At 44.0% G+C, this 13,752-nt stretch overlaps 1 protein-coding gene across 1 annotated transcript in view; it reads left to right on the top strand.

Moving 5' to 3' along the window:
* Positions 1-9,187, top strand: part of LOC128469278 (heparan-alpha-glucosaminide N-acetyltransferase-like) — a 63,820-nt gene extending 54,633 nt beyond the window's left edge. Inside the window, exons 17-19 of the mRNA XM_053451099.1 lie at positions 4,320-4,390; positions 7,956-8,068; positions 8,997-9,187. Of these exons, the coding sequence (XP_053307074.1) occupies positions 4,320-4,390; positions 7,956-8,068; positions 8,997-9,178 (366 nt within the window). The 3' untranslated portion in view covers positions 9,179-9,187. The remainder of the gene's footprint in view (positions 1-4,319; positions 4,391-7,955; positions 8,069-8,996) is intronic.
* The last annotated feature ends 4,565 nt before the right edge of the window (positions 9,188-13,752 follow it).

Below are 13,752 nucleotides of genomic sequence, written 5' to 3' on the forward strand. Positions count from 1 at the left end.
AAACCCATGTCTTCGGAGACAAAGCCAAGGTAGCACTGCATCTCAGCGCCAACTGTCTGGCCGATTTATGACACCGCTTGACAGCCAAAGCCATCGATCCTTGGACAAAGGACTCCATTTTTCTAAAGTTAATCAGGCCTGTCCGTTTCATCCTTCAAGGAGAAGTGATATGGAGTCTCAGAACATCTCATATGATTTACCGCCGTGGACAGACGCTATCCTGACTACGGAACCCTCCTCAGACATAACATCTCAAAGCTTCCCGGCCCAAATTCCGAGAGACGAGCTGTGATTGTGCCCTCTGTGCAAAAGGCGAAAATTAAACATTGTCCTACCAAGGTTAGAGAGATGGTCGGTCAGTTTTATTTCCATAGATATCTTGAGTTGGGGTAAGATGGGGTATTTTACGATGTTTTGTGGTGGGGAATGAGCAGTGAAGGTGGGCGGGGGGCAGGAGGGCATTAATTTAATTGCACCGGTTTCAGAAGTATCACCAATCACAGGAGGAGTACTCGTGCAATCACAATCGGGGAGCACTCCATACAAACTGGCCACAGATGCATCTTACAGAGGAGTTGGACATATGACCAGCGGAAAGCATCACCTGGAAGTCTAAGGGGGGGGGCAGGGAAAAGGGCAAATCCATTAGGGGGGATTCTGCCAAATCCCCTCCATGCATCCGCAAAGGAGACCTCTCAGCTCGAGGAAGACCTTACAGTGGTCGGTCTCTTGGGATTAAGACAGTGGTCACCTCTGAGGAGGACGTCCATTAGGTTATAAGAAAAGCCCTGGTGGCTTACTTGTCGTTTATTTATTAAACACAGTTGGGGGTGATGAGAGAGCAGAATTGAGGCTGCTTGGACATGATGTCATAGTTAAGTGCCTTGAATCACTTGGAGTCACAAGAGGAACGAGGGGAAGAAATCTCTTTTGCTACAGATTGTCCAAATCTCACTGCTGCTTTATCCAAGACCACATGGGTCACATTATAGCCTCCTCTGATTTGATGACATCCGAGTGTCCCGATTGGTCCTCTTCTTCCTGCTATATCACAGCTGGAATCCCTGCTTGAATACAGGTGACTTCATTCAGAACATCTTCTGACCAGTCATTGTTTCCATCGCTACCGTTATTAGTCCATTATTCGGTCCCTGCTATAGGATTCTGTTCTAGAATCCCAAAAGCCCATTAACCTTTTACTGGAATTGTTCATTGTACCGATCGCTCATCACCTCCGCAGGGGCCAAAGCAGGCCTGTCTGTAATCATCATTTAGCCCCCATTGCGATACCCGGGGCTTAACCTGCATTTAGCGTCAAAGCAAACCTTTAAATGGCGTAATAGACGGGCCCCCGTGGGGCGAGAGTCCCCTTTAAGACGTTAGCTTCTCAGGCCGCTGGGCTGTGTGAGAATTGTCTAATTAACGGAGCGAGCCGCGTCACCCATCATAGTGACAAGAAAACGATACAATCATATTTACGGCACAAGTCACAGCTGCCCCATCCGAGATGAAATTAGCTTTGATTTTGTGTCATGGGATGCCCATTAGTGACACGCGGGGGGGGGCTCGGCTCTGTGGATGACGCCAACCCGTCATACCCAGCAAACACTCTGACCTCCTAGAAAAGAGGGGCATCAAGGAGGAAAGAGGGGCATCAGGGGAGGAGAGAGGGGCATTGAGGAGGACAAAGGGGTACAGATGTTTGGGAGAGGTACCGGCCATGCTAAACAAGGACACTTGGGAGGTATGACCAAGATGGCTTCATCCATCCTTCCACCCTCCAGTTATCGATCTTATGACTTTTCCGAAGCGAATCGAGGTCTTCTCGATTATTTGGTTATAATTTATTTAGCCGTTCGCTCCCTGATTCAGAATCCTCCGAAAACAACCTAAAAGGTTCAATTATTCGAAAACACATTATTTAAAAATTCAGGCCGGGCGGCTTTTAATGGATGAAGCTCCTACGAGGCATTAATTGTTCCGTGAATCTTTCTCAGACTGCCTATTTTCCTGTCTCTCTTACGTAGTCCAATTTTTTCCATCTACCTCTTCAACATTTTATCTCAATCTTCCCTTTTCCCTATTTTCGTACATCTTTTTTCCTCCTCTTTCTACCCCCCCTTCAAGTAGTTTCCACCATTTCCCTACTAGTTTTATTTGCCCTTCCTTCTCTCCTCCGATCCCTGTATCGTCCCTTTAATCTTCCCCACTCACCTTCCTCCACTCATCATTCTCCCTTTTCTCCAATCTCTCTGTCGTATGGTTGGTGGGTTGCCATTTGTAAGGCGTGTCCAACTTATCCATCTTTCCTGAGACCAAGCGTCTCTTTCCAGTTTCCCCCTTGGCCCTCTACCACAGACCCTTGGGGCACATGGTGTATAAATCAACCACTTGGCGCCATGACCTTTAAGGGCGGCCATGTTGACCCAACTTGACTTGAGCTTTCTCGGGCTTCTGAATCAGGTTGACTTTAATGGAAAGTCACCCGACTCGACCTTTAATATATAATCCCCACTCCTCACACACCAGATCCAAGATACTCTCGTTACTTTTTGAATAAGATTCCCAATATACTTGAGAGGAATCCCATTATTTAATGTGTTGGCTTCTAGGAAGAACTTTTCCACGTTGATACTCGTAATCTTACTTTCATAGTTGACCTCTTCCGCCAGAAGGGCCACGGGCCCCTGGGTATTATTGGCTCGGAAGGAGACCTAATGTTATGTCATGTTTCTCCGGCCAAAGTACCTTCCATTATCTTACTTCCAACAGTAGAAGACTCGTGGAAACCAGAAGGTGGCAACGGAGTCAATATGAAGGACACCCTGCTCATCATGGCTTTCTACTTAATCCATGCTACAAATCCTAAAGTTCAGCCAAATACACCATTGCGGTGGGACATCAGCGAAGCTCTGTAGGTGACCTTACTGAAGGAGACCCCACTGAAGGTCCATCAAACTTCAAAGCGCTTCCGTTATTAATTATCCGACTTGGGTAACCTCAGGACCTCAGGCTTCCAGGACAATTTTTGTGTTTTCCTTGGAACGTTAATGAAGTGCTTTGGAACTCTCTACGTTAGCATCTGTTCTGCTGGTCTCCTAGAACATTCAGGGCAATCAAAGGCTAATTAGAAGTAATTGCCCCGCACGCGAGGACACCCTTGATCTATCAGCCAACAGCACTTGTTCAAAGCCGTTCTGGTTAAGCAGAAACAAATGTATGCTCAGGAAGAGCCGGCATATTGAAAAAGCCGAAGGACAATTATAATAAAGTGTAAATATGGGTGAGATCATAGAAATTTAATTATTTGCACAATTTTTTTAATAGATTTTTTTTTTCTGCAGTATATTTTGAGCTTGAGCAATTCTGATGCAAAGTGGTAAAAGAAGCATTCAAAGGATGGGTATTTTTGAAAATGTTTTTTTCCCAAAATGGCCTTAATTATGACTATAAAAAAATAATTAAAATTGTATAGTTTAATGAACTTTACAGTTAGGGTGTGGCTATACCAAAAAAAAATATTACAAAAACATATCTGTATGAATATTTGCGCACAAAATTTAGCACAAATATTGCAACATCAATGGAATTTCCAATATAGTTGTCATTTCTCATTTATGACATCACCAAGTGACATCATACATTCATTTCTTTTTACAATGAAAAATGACCTATAGGAATTTTTTTTGATCTATACGTTGGACTCCATTTCGGCCAGCTTAAGGCTTATTTTGTCCTCTATATTATTATTACTATTATTATTATTTTATAATAAAAATAATAATAATAATAATATTAAAAATAATAATTTATAATAATATTATAAATTAAATAAAGAAAAATACAAAATATTTTTTTATCTTATTCTATACAAAATATTCCGCAATGTTACTTCAATTGGCCGGAATGGACATCTTTGACCGGCCAGCAAGCCGCAGGGTAATCACGAGTTAGTCTTCGCTCTCAACATGTCCTGTGGCTTCTTGGAATCAACATTTCCACCAAAATCAATTTACACGAGGAGGAAATACATTTTTTTTTTTAAAAAACCCTCTAATCCGATAAGTGTTTGTTTAGACAACAATCCGAGGCTAACAAAAGATTTGTCCAACCTGTGCTTCTAGAGCTTCGGGAGGCCTACGTGGTGGACGGTCTTCTTGGTGGGACAGAGGTTAAACAACTGATCGGTACAAGATCCAATCAATGAAAACACTTATGATCATAGCACGGACATCTGTCCCCTCGGCCGGAGATGCTGATGGTAGATATATCCATCCTTGCTGCTGCGTATTGACCGTTTCTCTATCGCTTTCCCGTAGGGGATTATCTCGGCCATCTTAACAAAGTTCACAAGGGACGAAGGATTTATTCCCGTCAATAAAAACCTTTGGTAAGTGCTTTCGAGCTCCGTCGGAAGGATTGTTACAACAAAGCGTTCTAATTCCTCAAACCCAACCCTACTCTGTGGCAGCTCTTCCAGATATTAACACGTGTCCACGTTGACCTTCCGAGGGGGACCCGGCTTTGCCCCCCAAGGACCACTGGTGAAATCTCACCATCAGCCATTAGGTCTTTAAAAAATTGTTATACTTTTTTAGGACAGATGTACCAGATCCGAGTAAAAAAAATAAATAAATAAGTGAAATAACGCACAGCTTTCTAGATAGGAAATATTTGCGAAACGCGATGGCAAAAATATATATATGAATATTTTATTAAATATTTTATTTTAAAAAAAAGAAATTAATTTAGATTAATATTGGGTGTATTCATATGCGTAAATTGACTAGAGAAACGTCTATTTTTTTTTTTTTTGTTTTACGGACCGATAATTTTTTTAGGTTAATTAATAAATAAAAGACTGAAGCCCTCCTCGTCTACGGTTCCCTTTAAGAAGGCATTCTGTTTCTTTCTAGAAATACAGTTTGTGCCACTGATTGCTAAATATAAAGAAAACAAATAATAATAATAATAATAATAAATCAGGAAAAAAAAATTTTAATATAAGTTTTAGAATACTTTTTGTAAAACAAAAAGTAAAATAAAATTAATAAATCATCAATTAATAATAAATAAATAATAATAATAATAAAATGATATTTTTTATCAAGGTAGATACACAGGTACCAAAGTTTACACTTTGTTGGAATAATTAAAGGCGTGTGATGTCATGATGTTGATCCTCTTGCACGCACTCAGTCATGACATCATAAGCCTCTCCGCCAATGGCAGCAAAGTATATGAAAAAAGTGGTAGAAGTCATAACTTGCTTTCTAATGGGACCTAGAGCGCTTCGTAAAGCTTAGAACATTCTAGAGCTTATACGTAGCAGCATTGGGAACGCGCGGACAGCGACGTCCATCAGTTCCCATATTTCAACCAATCAATCAACTGGAAAGTCACTGCTGAAGTCACATTCTTCCTGTTATTTAAAATGTTTATTAAATATTAACAACAAGGAACAATAACTTTGCCCTAACAGCAGAAAAAAAAAGATCCGTATTAATCATATTTAATAATTAATATTCCTTTGATTACGGCCAAGAAGGAGAGATAGATGGACGATCATTTATTTGTCCATCCAATCGTTTTTTCCCAGACAGGCAGCGTACTTTTTAGTGCTGGTCTCCTTAAGGACTTATTGATTGATTTATTTTTTACTCTAGAAACACAAAAGACTGGTGAGTTTTTAGTGTGGGGGGGGCATTTTTGGCAACTCAGACCTTAGTGATGGTCAAAGTCATCGGATCTGGGAGTTTTTCTTTAAAAAATATCAATTTATTCTAGCCTTCCATCCCAAATGAAATCTATACGTATAGATTGGGGCTTCAAAAATCATTTTTAAGACTTGTTCTAGAACAGGAACATAAGATACATAACTGTCCATACCAATCGAGGAGACATGGTGGCGATTGAGACATGTTGGAGACTGGGACATGGTGGAGACTGGACATGGTGGAGATTGAGACATGGTGGCCATTGAGACATGGTCGAGACTGGGACATGGTGGAGACTGGACATGGTGGAGATTGAGACATGGTGGCCATTGAGACATGGTGGAGACTAGGACATGTGGCCATTGAGAGATGGTGGAGACTGGGACATGGTGGAGATTAGGACATGGTGGAGACTGGGACATGGTGGAGATTGGGACATGGTGGAGACTGGACATGGTGGAGACTGGGACATGGTGGAGATTGAGACATGGTGGATATTAGGACATGGTGGAGACTGGGACATGGTGGAGACTGGGACATGGTGGAGACTGGGACATGGTGGAGATTGAGACATGGAGGCGATTGAGACAGGGTGGAGATTGAGACATAGTGGAGACTGGGACATGGTGGAGATTGAGACATGGTGGAGATTGAGACATGGTGGACACTGGGAAATGGTGGAGACTGGGACCTAGTGGAGAAAGGGACATGGTGGAGACTGGGACTTGGTGGAGACTGGGACATGGTGGAGATTGAGACATGGTGGAGATTAGGACATGGTGGAGACTGGGACATGGTGGAGATTGAGACATGGTGGAGATTAGGACATGGTGGAGACTGGGACATGGTGGGGACTGGGACATGGTGGAGATTGAGACATGGTGGAGATTGAGACATGGTGGAGACTGGGACATGGTGGAGATTGAGACATGGTGGAGATTAGGACATGGTGGAGACTGGGACATGGTGGAGACTGGGACATGGTGGAGATTGAGACATGGTGGAGATTGAGACATGGTGGACACTGGGAAATGGTGGAGACTGGGACCTGGTGGAGAAAGGGACATGGTGGAGACTGGGACTTGGTGGAGAAAGGGACATGGTGGAGACTGGGACTTGGTGGAGACTGGGACATGGTGGAGACTGGGAAACGGTGGAACTCTGCTGTGTTCTTGGACAAGGGCCGACCGTATCTCCCTCTGCCTGCCGTCCCACCGTTCTTACACCCAGGAAAGCACTTGACAGCTTTAAGGGAGAAATGAAAATCAATAGCCAGCTACTTCTAAGCATTCAGTATGCAGATGGTGAAGGCAGCTCTCCTACACGCAGATAAATGGCTTTTAGTAAGTATTAAAATAAAGCTGCGCAGCTGAGTATTAGCGAGGAAGGAGTACGCGCTGGAAATTACCCCGGCGTGATTTATCTCATTTATATAATGCATTCAGTCCGTGCGTCCCCGAGCACGTACAGCCACATCACCACTGGTAATTTATTGACCCTAAAAGGGAAATTGCCATAAAAAAAAATCACATTTTACTGGAACAGTTGGTAAAAAGACCTTAATACACACTGGATTAACTGGGTCGCCGGGGGTCGTCGGGGGGTTTCTAGTAAAGTGTGACTTCTCGATGTAAACACCAAACCCATTCTGATTCTGCCTTCATTATAGAAAGAATCCTCTTAAAACAAGCGATATATGTGTTAGATGGTGACTACCATGAGAGCAGTTCTCAGGATCTGCAGGATTATTCCTCCCCAGTAAGCTATCTCTCCCTATAGTTAAAGGGAGAGAACTTCTGCCACAGTCTCAGTTTACTTAGTGCCTCCATACATTCATAGGGCCCTTAAGAAACAGTCTACTTAAACAAAGGAACGTATGGACAGATATGATATGGACATTATGAGGACCTCTAAGTTCCTCGTCCCTGACCGAAACCTGACTGCTTTTGACAATTCCCAGACGAAGGGACAGAAATATTTTACGGTCGGGCAGAAGAAGACTCATCAATCACAACTCTGAGCTCCGTCAACCAAAAACCATTCCGTACGACATCATAAATTTATTGTTGTTGACTAGTCTATCTGAAAAACAGGAGCTTTTTCCGAGTCACCCCATTAGAACGTCACCGAAGGTCCACGTCTGTCTTTAGCGCTGAGATGTCTCGGACGTGATTGACTGCAAGCTCAAGACAGATGATCCGTTTGGGCTCATCGACATCATTCACGCTCGTCTTACAGGTCCCTCTCCTTCGTCACCACCCTCGGCTGCTTCTCCTTCCTTCTGCTCGGTCTAATGTTCTACGTGATTGATGTGAGACGCTGGTGGAACGGCCGACCGTTCATCTATCCAGGTACGAAGCCGCTTTTAAGCCTTTGTCCAAAAAAGAGTTATTGTTTTGGGTATTTTTCCCATCATTTTGGTCAGAGTTTTTGACCGTTATTATTAATTGTTGGGTTCTGGTCTTCGTTGGCTGACCAAACCCTTGTATCCTAAAGTTCTAGATGTTCCACCTTCAGGTGCCATCAGGAGGAACTCAAGAACATCCGTGTTGACCAGAGGTCTACGCATGTACGATGATATATATAAGATTTGTTTTGGGGGGGGGATACATCAGCAGAGAAGGTTCCAGAAATCACATGCGGGAGACGGTCCCCTTTTCAATGCAAATTGACTCAAAAGAGACATGTGGCATGCGAGGCCCGCTTTCAATACCGTGACGCTGAGTGGTGACAGCAGAGGCGCCCTTTCACAGTAGGGTCGCATAAATAAAATGAAGAGGCCTTCAGTTCATTCGTCTTCACGCTACATCTCCCACCGGGGGGGGGGGGGTTTAGGATACCGGCCAATCGAATCTCACGCCTGCGCGAGGTTCGTACTTCATATGCTCGTCAGCCCCCCCCCCTTGTGTATTGGCCGGGGGCAAAGGTTACGCCACTCTTTGCAAAGAAAGCTTCGACGGCCTGATATTTATTTAGAGAGTCTCCGGCGCCTCCACTGTTTGCCTTTAATTTCATATATAGTAGCGCTGAGTGTCTACCCTCTCTCCATTGCTGACACGCAAGCAGGTAGACACCGTAAGCCCCCAGCCTATCAGTTTAGAGGAAGTTAACCTGTTGACTGCCAGAGTGTTCCATAACAAGCTCATATATAGTGGTGGGTAAGTTGAACAGCTTCCCAGCAGAGGTGGTAGGGGCTAAGGTAAACAGTGACAAATAACTGTGTGTTCAAGATGACCTCAAAACCGTAGATAATGACCATGGCTCTTGTGTCCTCTCCAGGAATGAACTCAATCCTCGTCTACGTTGGACACTCCTTGCTGGGCACTTACTTCCCGTTCGAGTGGGAGATCAAGGACCGGGCGTCTCACTACGAGGTCCTCGCTCAAGATCTTCTGGGCGCCTCCATTTGGGTCTTCGTGTCCTACCTCCTCTACAGGAAGAAGTTCTTCCTAAAGATCTGAAGGACCTGAGGATCTCCAGCCTTGGGTGGGGGGGGGAAGACACTCAATGAGGTCCTCGTTAGAGGGTAGAGAGGAGCCATCTCTTCATTGTCTGGGTTGGAGTTGAAGGAACCCGGTTTGTGTTCCTCATGAGCATCCCATAACTCCTATAACTGGTGTGTTATTTCTCACCCTGCCAGCAATCGAGGGGTTAAATCGCTCCTCAAACTCCGTCCCCGGGGCGCTATAGGGTTAATACGGGCAAAGCCCCTGCTTTTTGCCAATTGATATATATAGGAAGATGTGATTTATGCCTGATTGGGACGTGAGGTTTCTGCCTCCCCTCCCCCCTCCTGTTTTTTTTTTTTGCGGGATGGTAATAATTTCATCTCCTCTGCAGTATGTTTTAATAAAACGCCGTCCGGGGCAGGGCAGAGACTGCACGCGCATATACGCAAACATTCGGGGCAATTAAACAGCTGGGGCTTTAACAGCCACTTCTCCGCCGCCCTAGCAACGAGGCGCAGCAGCACCTTAATAACTCCTTCTAGATTGTAAGCTCTTTGAGCGAGGCCCTTCGCACCTTGTACAATTTGTTATATGATGCACGACCTTATTGTATATTGCGGAATATGACGGCGCTACAGAAATCAATAAATAATAAGAAATCTGAATGTTTTAATCAAAGCTGCCTTTTTTTTTTGGCCACGCCCACTGCCGGGAATTCAACTCCCATTGTGCTCAACCACTACCGCCTCGAGGCTGAGTATGATGGGAGTTGTGGTCTGAAAACAGCCCGGGACTCTTTCTTCGCGTCTGCCCATTCATTGTTGTCTCCGTGGTTGGATATGCGCATCCCGTACCTGCCAAGCGTCCCTGTTTAGTTCAGACAGTCCCTCTCTCCTCCCCCGATGCCCCCCTTTTCTTGGAGGTCAGAATGTTTGCTGGGTATGAGGGGATCGCAGGGTTCTACGGCCCTAAAAGCCCCGATAATGTGTATAGAAACAGCAGGGAAAGGGTTAATAAATGAGGCTTGGACGACGGCCCCAGAATTGGTTTAAAAATTAACTTTTTTTTTGTTACGAACGCCGGCTGCCCGACGCCAAAAAAAAAGCAAGTGCTGCGTATTCCTAGCACCTGCCGTTTGAAATTTGACCTATACATTGTGCAGGACTCTAGTGGGTGTATAGGTAAAACAAAATGATTTCTGGCTATTATTTTTAACCCATCGGCCTAAAGACACAGTATTTAAGCAAAAAAAAAAAATTTTTTCACCATAGCAACCCAGGATACCCCCTTATTCCCCTATTTTTTTTTGGTTCAAAACAAATTTATTTATTATCTATATTTATTTATTTATTTGGGGAAAAAATCCCTATTTTATCTCCTTATTCCCCTAGTTTGTGTTAAAAACAAATTGATTTATTATCTATATTTATTTATTTGAAAAAAAAATACTATTTTTTTCTCTCCTCATTCCCCTATTTTCTTTTGTTACAAACATCTATTTATTATATTTATTTATTTATTTAAAAATCCCTTTTTATCTCCTTATTCCCCTACTTATTTATTTTTTTGTTAAAAACATTTATTATATCTATTTATTTATTTATTTTTTAAAAATCTCCTTTTTTATCCGGCTGCATAAATATATTGTGAGATGGTGGTCTGGCCCTAGGAATGGCAGATATGATAAATATTTTCACTTTTTGTTGGGCCAACATGGAAAAAAAAAAAAAAAAAGGTACATAAGTTTCAGGAGCTCGGAAGTCTCCTCTTCAGATGGTAAAAGAGCGGTTCGATGGGGGTCTTACAAGTACATTCCAAGAAATAAATGTTAAGTCCTTTAGCCTCGTAACATTTATTGATCCTCCGCGCGCAACGGAGATGAAGAAGCGATGAATCAGACCAGACGGGGCATTTAAACCTCAGGCTGGAGCTGCGAGGAGGGCGGCGCGGGGCCAACTCCTCCGTAACTCCTAATTCATTTTTGGTCCCTCGGAATGTTATCTTTTCTTTATGAACTCAAAGGGCCGTCGGGAGCCTTTGTGCTCTGGGGTGAGTGATGATTCTTATCGTAAAACCCGTCCACGTTCTATTCAAGCCACAAGAAAGTCATATGGCCTTCAGAAGACCACGTGGTCATGGTCTCCAGGGTTGGGATGACTGGCCAAAGGTCCCAAGATGATGGCCCGAGGCTCTAAGATGTTAGTGTAGGTAAATCCCATGTAACGAGGGCCTTCTGGTCTCCTGGTTTAGACTTGGAACCATCTTCATGAAACCGGTGGTCCTCACGATGGTCATCTGCACCTGGACAAGAATGGTTCCCACCATGAGTGGGGTGGTCAATGGTGAGGCAAGGTGATTGTCTCCACTGTGGTTTGTGGCTACACAAGTCCAAAATAGAGCCCAATTTGGCAGATGCCGGCACGTAGATTGTGACTTGAAGGACGCCATGTTAACATAAGGCCGTTCAGTGGACACCCTGCAATTAAGAGCCGTCGGGAGTCTTTGTGCTTCGGGGTGAGTGATGATTCTTCTCGTACAACTCCCCATTCTCATCCCACAAGAAGGTCGTGTAGAAGACCACATGGTCATGGTCTCAAGAGTTGGGATGACTGGCCAAAGGTCCCAAGACGATGGCCAGAGGTTCTAATATGTTATTGTAGGTAAGTCCCATGTAATAAGGGGCTTCTGGTCTCCTGGTTTAGACTTGGAGCCCTCTTTATGAAACTAGTGGCCCTCACAATGTTCATCTAGACCTGGAAATGAATGGTTCCCACCATGAAAGGTTCCCAGGAGTGGGGTCACCAATAGCGGGGAAGGTGATTCAGTCTCCACTGTTGTTTGTGGCTACACAAGTCACAACATCTAAGCTTCAAGGACCATTAATGGGAAACATCGTAATGTTTACAGCAATGACATGCCAATGGGAACGAGTAAACCATGGGAGCTTGATTGCATCCCCCTAAAGGTTCTTCTTGGGCTTACCAGTCGACCACATGACCACCAACCTTTTCCATAGCTTCTGGAAACGGGTCAATCTAGGAAATACAGACCGGTAAGTCTGACACTCTCAAGAAAAATTTGTAAAGCCTCTACCACCTCTGCCGGGCGGCTGCTCCACTTATCTATCCCCTCTCAGTAGAGTTAAACTTCCTTACATTCCATCTAAATTGACTTTTTTTGGCGTCTGGAGACGAATCCATTGCCAGCGGAGTCTCTCTCGTGGACGGAGATTGGATTTCAGCAGACGAACGAGGTGCGCTATTACGGCAAGACGCGAGTTGGCGAAGCATCAAAACAAACAGATAATTCGTCTGCATCTCATTCGCTGCCTGATAAATTATTCAACCAATTGAATGCGCCGGCTCGAGTTTTAATTATGTGATTTTGACGATGGGGGGAGGAGGATTCATTTCAGGCGGTCAAACCCTTACATTGGTTTGCTTCATGAGTCACGGTGATGTCATCATCTGCTCGTTCATCGCATGACATCATCGTGAGAATTTTCTAGCGCTGCTTGAATCACAAACTGTCTGTAGCCAAAATTGGAAATTTATGCCATCATTTTTTCAGAAACAAGCTTTGGGTCAAGGCCATGTGACCCTACGAGGTGGTCCTCTCTATATGTCGTAGGTGGAAAAGGCAAGTAGAGGTCATCACCACAAAGACCCAAGATTGTCCATCTTGTGGGCTCCTGAGATAACGCGCCGTACCTTCTACACCATCTGAATTCGGTCTCTGGACATTAGAGTTACTTAAGGAGACATCAGTGAGACCACAAAGAAAGCAACCCCCGGACAGCCTCACAGGCTAACAAGCAGAGAGCTTTTTCTTCACGCCTCTCTCATTAATGGAACGGCTCTGGCCGGAGCCAGTGTTAAGTGGTTGATTAGTCAAAGAAGTCCATTCTGTTTCTTCCTGTACCCTGATACATCTTCACGATCTACCCAAACCCACCCAAAGGCGAATTCCTCATCCGTGTCTTACCATCTCCTGTCTTTTCCTTACTCATTTCCTCTCGTGGTCTACGACTTAATCCCCGCTTTCCTCTCTAACATTCATAGCTTTACACAAATTGATTAGGACAAAAACATTCACCTCGAGGAGCAAATTCATTGACGGCTGCCCGGACCAGGAGAACACGTCAACCTAACATTGGAACGTCCACCTTGGCTAGTGAGCCTTTCTATTCCCTGGTGGCTAACACTGTCTTCTTCTCACAAAGCCACCAGTGGTAGGAACCGGCTCTCCTCGATGTATAGAGCATGTCCAAAATACTTCCGCTTTCATGAAACCTCTGGTTTTTCATCACGTGACCCATCAACGATGTTGGCAGGTGACCCAAAAGACCTAAGTCCCATCTGGTCCCCAAGATGAAGGTCCAAGAGATGGGCAAACCTCTCATCTTGAAAATACAGATAAACATTTATTTTGATATTTTTTTGGTGATACCAGTTGTTTCATTTTTAGCGTCTTCCAAAATAGAGTCAAAATAATTGTTGAGCATCACGATGAGAAGATTTTTTTTTTTTTAATGGAAAATATAACGAGGCTAAGAGCGCACCGGCATTCAAAGAGTTAAAACAAAT

The sequence above is a fragment of the Spea bombifrons genome, chromosome 11 (genome assembly GCF_027358695.1).
Source record: "Spea bombifrons isolate aSpeBom1 chromosome 11, aSpeBom1.2.pri, whole genome shotgun sequence".
Classification (NCBI taxonomy): Eukaryota; Metazoa; Chordata; class Amphibia; order Anura; family Pelobatidae; genus Spea; species Spea bombifrons.